The 10,750-nt window shown below is 41.1% G+C and overlaps 1 protein-coding gene across 1 annotated transcript; it reads left to right on the top strand.

Annotated features, from left to right (window-relative positions):
• The first annotated feature begins 284 nt into the window (after positions 1–284).
• CGA (glycoprotein hormones, alpha polypeptide) lies at positions 285–10,063 on the top strand. Its single transcript, XM_062608127.1, has 4 exons — positions 285–662; positions 6,977–7,079; positions 8,034–8,218; positions 9,723–10,063. The coding sequence occupies exons 2-4, from the start codon at positions 6,980–6,982 to the stop codon at positions 9,798–9,800; spliced, it is 363 nt and encodes a 120-aa protein (XP_062464111.1). The 5' UTR covers positions 285–662; positions 6,977–6,979; the 3' UTR covers positions 9,801–10,063.
• The last annotated feature ends 687 nt before the right edge of the window (positions 10,064–10,750 follow it).

The following is a 10,750-nucleotide window of genomic DNA, read 5'->3' as shown; positions in this document are numbered from 1 at the left end:
ATTGTTTTATGGGCTTCTTTAGAAATTAAAAATATAACTCTAAGAAGCATTAGGAAACCTTAGTAACACTTCCTTTTTTTGAAAGGAGATTCTGTTCACTAAAAACTGCAGCAAATGACTGGATGCTTGATATTTTTGTTCCCCAGGAAACTCATCCAGCACTGAATTATTGCTCGCAAGCTGACCTTTCTTTCATTATATAAGAAAAAAAATAATCTTCATGAAAGTCAAGTCGAAGATAAGATCAGCATGGTAGGCTGGTAATTACACAAAGTAATGTTCAGTTGTTAGAGCAAATGTACAGTTGATCCTATGGCTTAGATGTGGGCGAGGAATATGATCTACCTTTACTGTATAAAAGAAAGATGCAACTTTTTCGTACATCAGTTTGAGGAGCATACATCCAAGCGTCAAGGACAGCTTACATCCAAACGCCATTCTACAGTTTCTCAGCTGTCTGATTTATTCTTGTTGACCAAAAGAGGTAATATATTTTTAAGTTTTTGTTACTGTTAAAGAGGAACAATTACATGTTTTTGTCATTCTCTTTTCCTCCTTTACAGAAGTTTTCTTCTTCCATTCTGTTGAAGTTCTTACTTTGAAAGTTAACTTAAAGGTTGCTTTGGGACTAAAACATCAGCGGTGGGGGTTAAACTAGCTTGGTAAGTAAGAGAAAACAAGGTTCTAGTTTTGCAGCTAAATGATGATGATTTGTGATTTCTGATCTGGTAATTCTTCATCAATAACTTTGTGCTTTTCTCCTGGTCAGTGGTGTTGCTGTCAGATATCAAAAGTTACACAACCTGTGGTACTAACACATCTTTCAGAGCCTTTACGTTACCAGTCATGATTAAATGCGTGAAGGGAAGAAAAAAAATACCGGTTAGTGAAAATTTCTCAGACTTCAGCAGTCTGCTAGCAGGTTACTGTGTACATCACACTGGGGTGCACTTGCAGTTCTTCGTTGCTGTAACACAGCCGTTCTTCATGGCCAGGTGTCTTGAGAATAAAATGCAGACAGTGTGCAAAGTGTTTAACTGCTGTTGAGTATGACAGCACCACTGTCACCCTATAGAAGAGTATAGAGGGACATCTCAAATTTATGCTGAAAACAATAGGTTATTTCGTATAATTAGTATGAAGGATGCCCATTGAACAGAACTTGGTGGTATGTCTGTGGCAGGACATGGACAAAGAATTAGGTGAGGGATTCTGACCCAGTGGAGCTTCACATGAATGTAAATGCATCCACAGACTCCCACATGTACTTGAGCAGAAGACCTGTTAGCAAATACAGATGATCACTTGTGATGGTAACTGTTAACATGGTAAATTATTTACAGAAAAAGGCAAGATATTGTAACCAATGAGGTGAAACTTTAACTGCTGAGAAAGACTTAAAATTACCGTCTTTCCACAAAACTCCTGGAATTCATGCATTATATAATGTTCCAATAGCTTAAGAAAGATCATATTTGATAGAGCAAAGTAAAAATTTCATTTGATTTGATGGTGAGATGAAATGAGTGCTGTAGACACTGAGTTAGCAGCATGGGCAGAGTCAGAAAAACAAGAAAGATCGCCACGGAAAATGGCTGTTGCATTGGATGAGTAGAGAAGATGGATGTGGGGATGGATCTGAGGAAAAAATTCTTTACAATAAGAGTGATAAAATACTGGAACAGGTTGCCCAGAGAGGTGGTGGATGCACCATCCCAGGAGACATTTAAGGCCAGGCTGGATGTCGTTCTGGGAAATCTGATCTAGATGAAGATGTCCCTGCTCATTGCAGGGGTTTTGGACTAAATGACCTTTAAAGGTCCCTTCCAAACCAAACTATTCACACAGAGCAGGGCCACAAGGATGATTAGGGGACTGGAGCACCTTCCATATGAAGACAGGATGAGAAAGTTGTGGTGAAAGTTCTCTTCTTGCAGCCTGAAGAAGAGAAGGCTGCATGGAGACCTCCTAGCAGCCTTCCAGTATCTGAAGGGGGTCTACAAGGATGCCGGAAAGGGACACTCTTCGTCAGGGACTGTAGTGACAGGACAAGAGGTAATGGGTTCAAACTTAAACAGGGGAAGTTTAGGTTAGATATAAGGAAGAAGTTCTTTACTGTAAGGGTGATGAGGCACTGGCACAGGTTGCCCAGAGAAGCTGTGGCTGCCCCATCCTTGGCAGTGTTCAAGACCAGGTTGGATGGTGCTTGGAGCAGCCTGGTCTAGTGTGAGGTGTCCCTGCCCATGGCAGGGGGGTTGGAACCAGGTGATATTAAGGTCCTTTCAAATCCTAACCATTCTCTGACTCTAAGATCACATCTGGGTTTTATTGACAAGTATCTTTGGTGGTTTTGGTGTAAGTCTGACTCAATAGAGGAAGTGCAAAACTGCAATTTCAATTTCCCTTTTGGCTAATGTAGTTTAAACAACTTCCTTCTGGGATTGCCTCAAACCTTTATAATGTACCAAATCATAGCATGTTGTGTTCTCATTAAAATTAGGATGGAGAATGCCACTGTGCCTTCAGCAACAAGCATGAGATCATGGAACAATCAGTCAAGAGTTGTACTGTTACTCCTGTGGCTGGCATCTTGCTGGAGCCATTAGAGCATCCAGACTATTAAAATGCTTAGGATGATGTGGAAATAAGTCATTTGAAAAGGCTGTCTGTCTTCTGTAGGTGCATGAGCCCCTCCAGCCAGCTTCTTACACTCTAGGCTATGTCCCCTTGGATAGGGCAGGGCTTGACATTGAAGTCTGAAATTGTGTCCCAGAGCAGGCAAGTCTGCCAGCAGTCACATCCCATCCATAGGGCTGGAAAGACCATAACCTTAAAAAAAACCTTTTCTGTTGGAGGGGGGAGATCCAGCCAGTTTATTCAGCACCACTTAACAGATGCACCTGAGCTCAGTTCAGTTCCCAAAATGTTTGGCAGGACCATAGAAGGCTGTGGATCTAAACAGTGAGAAGGACCACCTATCTCCTGTAGGCACAGGTTACTCTTTTCAAGGGCAACAGGGAGCTGGCAGCTGCTTCTCAGAAACCTGAGAGCCATGTTCAACACTTCTATGGGGCTGCCATGGTAACAGCACCCCCTGTTTCCTTTGCCACTTGTTGACTAACATCAAAAGACTATTTTTTTTGCACTCAGATGGGTTTTTGGTGAAAGCCCAAGCAAAGATGAGTAACTACAGGTTGCATTCGGCTTGCATGCATGCATACATACATACTCTGAACTGACTTTTCAATACCTCTTCCAAATGATTCTTTCCAGGGATTCCACAATTGATGTCAGTGGTTTTTCTTCCTGATTGTTATCTGCTGCTTTTAACTCCTTTATCCTCTGTTTTCTGCCAGCATGAGCTGACTTGCTGGGCAGGTGGGAGGGAGGATCCAGCACCCAACCCTTGCCGCCTGTTCATTGCAGCCTCATTGGCCTCTTAGCCATTCACTTTAGCTGGGCTTCAGATGAGTCTCTTACCTCTGTTTTTTGCTGTCTTAATTAGAAAGACTCTTGTTTCCACTTCTGTGTCTTCATTCATTGCACTGTAGAGCATTGAACATTGGTCTTGCTCATAAACTTTGTTTCTTTCCACTTTGCTAACCCCATTTGGGCAAGGGCCATGTTCTTGTCATCCTGCCTTTGTTCTCAGCCTCATCTGCCTGAGCAGGATCTTCTGACTGCTACAAGGATGGAGCTGTCTTTGATTTTGTTTCCTGGTTTCAAAGCTACCTTTTAGGGCCTGTGCTCCGCTGCCATCTGAACCCCTACCTTTGATGACTGTGTTGTATGTCTGTTTAATCAATAAACCACTACCTGCTGACCTGGATGCAGCAGCCTCACATCCCTGTATATCTTTGGGAATTTCTGCAGTAATGGAGCATCCCTCTGCTAAGCAATACTCTCTTTGCACACATCCTGATGCTTTAGGTTCACTCTCTGATAATGATACCAGGCAAGTGGCTTCACTCCATGGATCGCCTAAGGTTTGCCTCTTCCTCCAGATGCGAGCAGGCATTATTTGAATGTTTGATCATTGTAGCAGTCCTTGTAAGGATTCTGCTAGGTAGATGCAAAATCTGCAAAGAAATCCATTTCCATTATGTGAAAACTGTCTTTGTTTAATTATACTTGATTTTCTTCTACCATCTTTCCTGATTAGGGTTGGCACTGCCTTCTCTGACAAGCATAGCATGCTTAGATAACCTTTAAACTAAATCCCAAGATCAGTTTCTTTGTTGCTGGCATTATTGCCTTTCTTACTGCCAGTTCATTTTTAGAAATATTTCAGGCCACGATTTGATCTGCCCCTGAAGAATATTTATCACGGAACAGCAGCATTGACTGGTGTGTTTGGAAGAATAGAAGCTCATAAGTAGCTATGGATTAAATGATTGTTATGTTTGTTTTTAAAGCACAGTAGCTTTCAGTATCTAAAATGTCGATGTTGTCAGCTTGGGGCCTTATTCCACACATCATGCTCTTGCATGACAGTTTCAGTCTTCTAAAGTCAAGGGACCAGGTATCTACACAGGTACAGAAGAAACTGTTGAAAGGATCCAGTTGCAAGAATCTGGAGATGCCTTCAACACTGCAGTTCAGGCACAGCCGTGACAAATTATGGTTTAGCTCCAGCCATGGCCTTGAGGGATGATTGCAGAGGTGGAGAGATCTGCATGATCGGACAACGTTTCTGAGAAGGCAGGTAACTAGTTTGGTGATTAGGAGCTGTAGGCTTGGAATGCTGCCTGAAGTGCTTGGCTGAAGCCAGTCCGGAACAACTGGAGCCAGTGAACCAGGTGCTACTGCACAGCCACAGCCATGCACCCTCTCTTCAGGGTGAAGGTGCGTAGCGTGCGGCCCAGAGTCCCTCACAGGATGATCTGCAAGGGCAGGGAAGGTCCCCTGCTGAAATGTGCTCTGTGTCTCAGCAATAAAAAGACCCTGAAACTCAATCCTTCAAGGCAAGGCTGTCCCTTGGCCAGCCGTGTTGGGAGAAGGAGTGCTGCCGTCTCTGTCACCTTCCTCAGTTTAGGAATAGAATACTACAAAATCCCTTATATGACTCTTCATGCTTCACCATGCAGTATAAGTAATTCCTGTTCATTTCTAAAGGAAGGGCTCAGGTCTGCACTTTAGAAGGAAGTAATTTTTAAGGTGAAAATTCTGTTTTCTGAGTGAGAAACTTGGCACAAAGGAACTGTCAATACAGGAGGCTTAGTGCTTGAGAAAGAAGGTTACAAACTTCATGCCTAAAATACTACATTTTAATGCTGACAAGAACAGAAGTGAAGTTCATTCTTTTGTTTCATGTGTTCATAGCTTGTATGAATCCAAGATTTTCAGAAGTAACATTAGCTAACCAGATATTTATGACATGGAAATCTGAAAATGCACGTGGCAGCTGTAGCCTAATTCAAACCCTGCTTGACATTGCAGTAAGGGCAGTCCTTCCAGGTCAGGCTACAGGTGCATAGAAGTTACTTGTCTCAAAATAAATAACAGTTCCTTACAATCATTTTTTTGTCTCTGAGCAGGGTGGTACAAAATGCTTCAGAGTAACTTTAAAGGTCCTGTGGTACTTACCATTAAGTGTCCTGCTGATCTGTCTTTAGCCCTTAGTGCATCTGATGTTTGGACATGGAAAGAACAGAGGTTTCATTCTGCTCCCCCAGGAAATCTCATTGTCAGTAATAACGAAAGAAAGTAAACTTAAAAAAAAAAAATAAATAAAACCCCAGAGAATTTGGAATTATATTCATATTCATACAGTTACAATATATGTTATATATTCTGCATCTTTATTGTTATGGTTCCCTTGGTTATTCGTATCAGAGATATGCATTACCCTGTTGTATAGATTTGATCTGTATCAAATATAGCCACACAACTGCATTTCTGTTGAATTACCCAGGGAACAATCAATATGCTAGCTGTAGAAGGACAGATGTGTAGTGCTGCATCTAGCCTTCCTGCACAAAAATAATCTCAGAACACAAAAGCCTAGCTGTTGTATTAGTAAAATGAAGCCTAAAATCATCTCACTGTAGAAGATTGCAGTGATGCTGAAGGCCCTTGGATTCTCCTGACCTGAGGTGATGCAAGCGGCTCTGGGCTCTTTCAAGCTCTCCTGTGCATCCTCTCTGCACCATGTCTCTTTGAGCATTCTGGAGCACAGCATGTAGTACTGTTCCAGTTCCATAGATTGGAGGAGCTTTCTCTCACTGAGGGACAGCACTGTGAAAATCTTTTTATGGGGACTTTGGCACTAAAGAAGTCATAGAATTGTAAAATCATTTAGGTTGGAAAAGACTATAAAGACCATTGAGTCCAACTGTAAACCTAGCGCTGCCAAGTCCACCACTAAACCATGCCCCTGAGTGCCACATCTACACATCTTTTAAATGTACACCAGGGATGATGACTCCACCACCTCCCTGGGCAGCCTGTTCTGATGTCTGACAATCTGTTTGATGAAGACACTTTTCCTAATATTCAATCTCAACCTCCCCTGGGACAACTTGAGGCAGTTTCAGTGTGTGGACAAATAATCTCATTCTTAGTTCAGGAAATTATGTCCTGATGTGAAATTATTTTCCCTGAAATTAGTCTTCCCATATCCCAGACTCTGCACATTCTTTCCTTTTCGCCATAGGTATTTGGTGGCTTTATCCAGTCTACCGTAAGTATACAGTTACAACTTTTGAAGTTTATGTGCTGTGGCTTATGTTAATATTCAGAAAAAAAAACTATTAAGGCCAGAAAGAAAGGAACATTTTTGTTATTGTGATGGAGTCAATTTTCTGAGCCTATAAAATGCCCATCAATGCACTGCATTTTTGGTTTCCAATTCCAGTTCTAAATTGTTCCTGTTACTTGCACTGAATACTGTATCAGTGTGCAGCTTAGATACTAGTACTGTACCCAAATCAAAACCCAGTCCTTTAAAAATGTGTGTATTTGTATTTCCACACAGATCATGGATTTCTACGGGAAGTATGTGGCTATCACTTTGACCATTTTATCTGTATTTCTGCATCTTCTTCATGCTTTCCCAGATGGAGAGTTTCTCATGCAGGGTAAGCCGCTTTCAGCATTCAGAAATAAAACAATTATTTGTAAAGAGTATTAATTAAAATTCCATGTTTTATAAATGTGGTCATAAATCTTAACATTCAGTTGCATTTACCGACACTGAGGTATGAAGGGATAATAATCAAGATAATTTTGCTATGGGTATACTTCCAATTTCTTCTCTAAACTTGATTTCTTCAGGTCAAGACCCTCCCAGATGACTGTGTCCTCTTGTTGAAATGGGTGATCTTAATCCTCAAAACATTATAAAATAGAAACATTTTGGGGTCTTTTTTTGTACTCTTGAGATTTAATGGTAACGTAACATCAGGTACAGTAGAACCATGGCTTCTCCTCATAATATGCAGATTATTTTTCCTGTGTACATCCCAAGATATGGGATGTTGGTGGTGAAGCATTCTACGGAAGGGGTGTATTAGGAAGTTTTAAGAGGCATTTTGGATGATGCAGGGGGTTTTATTAAGCCTTAAACTGAATATAGAAAAATGCAAGCTACAAAAATCTTGGGATCACTGGGCATTTTTAAAACACTTGAAAACAGAGCCTTGCCTGAACACAGTATCTAAGAAGCACTACAAATCCTTCTAGTGCTATTTAACTAGCTAGCAGGAAGTTTTCTAGGGACAGCTAGCGCAGTACATATACAACAAGAAAACCTTTCAAAACTGCCAACAAAATTGAAAAGACAACCAGAAAAGATACAATAATGCTTGTGCCTAACCTAAAAAGCCTCAGTCTAGTTTTACAGTTCATGTGTGCTGCAGAGTTGAAGGATCCTAAAGGGGCAACATTGGTGTCTGTCCTTCTCTGTTCTGTGCACATCAAGCAGCAGAACATGCCTGTGCATCCTCTTATTGTCTGCTCTTTCCCTTTCTTTAAGAAAGTTAAAATATATCTGGAGACCAAGTAAAAGTCTCTTCCTTATGTTTTTATGGCAGGTTGTCCAGAGTGCAAGCTAGGAGAGAACAGATTCTTTTCCAAGCCAGGAGCCCCCATTTACCAGTGCACTGGGTGCTGTTTCTCCCGTGCCTATCCTACTCCAATGAGGTCCAAGAAGACCATGCTTGTTCCTAAGAACATTACATCGGAAGCAACGTGCTGTGTAGCAAAGGCATTTACTAAGGTGAGTGTGTGAATGAGACCTATTTAAGTTTCTTTTAGGATGCGATCTTTAGCTGAAACAGTGAATAGAGAAGAATATGTTTTTGATGGAGGACATCAGAGAACTATTTGAGGGAAGCACCCTTGGCATTTATATTCTTCACACTTGGGTTCTTTTTTTTCTAAAGAGGAAATTAAAATGTCAACCAGTACTGAGTATTGTCAAGCAGTATTCAGATGGGATGTGGAAATTGGTGTAGTGCCACTGACTTCAGTGAAATTGCTTTGACTCATGACACCTGCAGTTCTGGTGACGGACTTGTCCCCTCATTTTTGACTCTTCTGGTTGTGCACCCTTCCCTTAAATGCTATGCAATGTGTATTTGATTTAGTAAGTCATTTTCCTAGCTTCTTTCCTGCATAGGCAGGAGTTCTCTGGGAAGGTGGCTGGTCAATACTATCAATTACATATATGGGAATGAGGGACCAAAACCATCTGTGCTCATTAGATTAATTGCGATTGTGTGTTAATAGAGGGAACCAAGAGGGAACTGTAAACGTGTCAAACTACTTTGAGCATTTAACACTGTCATCTCGAATGTTGTTTTAAAGAGAGATTCTGCTAAAGCTGATTATTTTGGGAGTGATTCACCTGCAGGTGGAGAAACCTTAAATTTGATGTAATAAATGGTGACCTAGTTGAAACAAGCTAAGGTGTCTTTTCTGTAGTGATCTGCACACACCAGGCTCATTAAGCGTGTCAACTAGAGGCTCAGTTCAGTTACCCACTCACAGATCTGGGGCCATTTGAGATGCCCTGGAGTACTGAAGACATCTGTGTACGGCTGGGAGGCACAGGACCCATGAAAGACCATCTCCAGTGACAACTGGAGGCTTGTTGAGATCCCCTCCGAAATCTCAAGTGGCAGTTGACAGCTCTGTGTGTGCAGCTGAATGGAGCACTGTGTCTCCATAGGCTGTGAGGATAGCCCAAACACCTGACTCACCTACAGACAACAACAGCTGAACTCATCCTGGCTCTTCATCTGAGTAAAGCACAGATCTTTATCTAGACCACAGGCAGCAACTAGATCTTTATCTAGACCACCCTGAGGCAGCAACTAGAATTTGGTCGAGATTAAAAATAAGGATTTCTCATAGTGTTTGTGGCCTCCATTTTTATAATCCCCATGTGGAATATTTTAAGGACACTTCCTGACTTCTCATAGATTGATACTTGACACTTTTTGAAAATTAGACACTCTAAGAAGTGCCAAATGAAGGACACCAACCTATATTACTGTGCATGTCACTATTGAAAACCTTCTCTTTATGGCTCTCAAAACCACTGGTGATGCAGCTTCACGGGTTGGTGTTCAGAGGCCATTCTAATACATGTAGCCCAAAAAGCCTGTGTAGCTCATGGTTAAGAAGAAGGCTTCAGACACCTTTTACTTGAGAATACTGTTTCTACTGTGTAGCTAATGCTAATTATCTGTTATGTGTGTGTGTTTTCTTTTTTTAAGATCACCCTTAAGGACAACGTGAAGATAGAGAACCATACAGATTGTCACTGCAGTACCTGCTACTATCATAAATCCTAAAGCCAGTCCCTTTGTTAATGATCAAGGACAATGGTGAATGGAATGTTTGTTTTTGAGCTTTTATAGCACCGCTGTGTAAAATGTTATGTTTTCTGGTCAAGACACTGGGTAGACTTTTGAGTAAGATGGATGGCTGTTTTATTTCCTCTTTGCTTCTTCATGCATTTAAGTAAGTTCAATTATTTCCATTCGGGATAAAATACAGCACTTGCATGACAACCGAACGCTTGATCTATTTTTAAAATAAACTATCAGTTAAATCATTGATGTTTCTTGAGGAAAAATGGTGTTTCAGTAGTTTAAAGAAAAGAAAATAGATACTGCTGCAGTTAATTTCTATTTTATCCTTTTTTTTTTTTAACGGGAGGGGGAGGGAAGGACTAGTGAGGGATGGGGAAGTGGACAGAAGAAGAAGCAATAATTGCTGTTTATTTATTTAGTTATTAGATTTTTTTAAGACTTTTTCCAGGACATTTTGTTTCTCCAGTTTATCTTCCGTTTTTTCATTACCTTATGGGCAGAAAGTGTAACAGTGTATCTATCATCCATGCACAGCCCTCTGTCTTTCCGTGCTAGCTTTTTGTTTTCTCTGAACTTAATCTCCTGCCATATAGATAGGTAAATGGATGTAGAGTCAGACGTTATAAAGAATTGTACAGTTTCATATGACAATGGTGGAACAGAGGAGAGGTACAACCATATTAGCTGTTTAACGTATGCCTGAGGAGCATGGTGCAGGGCTTTAGTAATTCCCAAATGTACTGTGCTGGACCCAGATATGCAAATGGAAAATGTAGGGAATATGTTAGGTGAGAAGAGGACCACAGAATACATAGTCTTAATATCATAAACTGAGATTTTAGAGATGGTACTTGTTCAGTTGTAGTGGATTCAGTCAGGGTCTCTGGAGGAACTGCTTTCTGGAGCTCACCCACGGGAACTGAAGTGAA

This window comes from Pezoporus occidentalis, unplaced genomic scaffold (assembly GCF_034315485.1).
Source record: "Pezoporus occidentalis ecotype Australia unplaced genomic scaffold, CSIRO_AGI_Poc_V1 ctg13, whole genome shotgun sequence".
Classification (NCBI taxonomy): domain Eukaryota; kingdom Metazoa; phylum Chordata; class Aves; order Psittaciformes; family Psittacidae; genus Pezoporus; species Pezoporus occidentalis.
The sequence above is the reverse complement of the archived record's forward strand: the minus strand, read 5'-3'. Positions and strand labels throughout refer to the sequence as shown.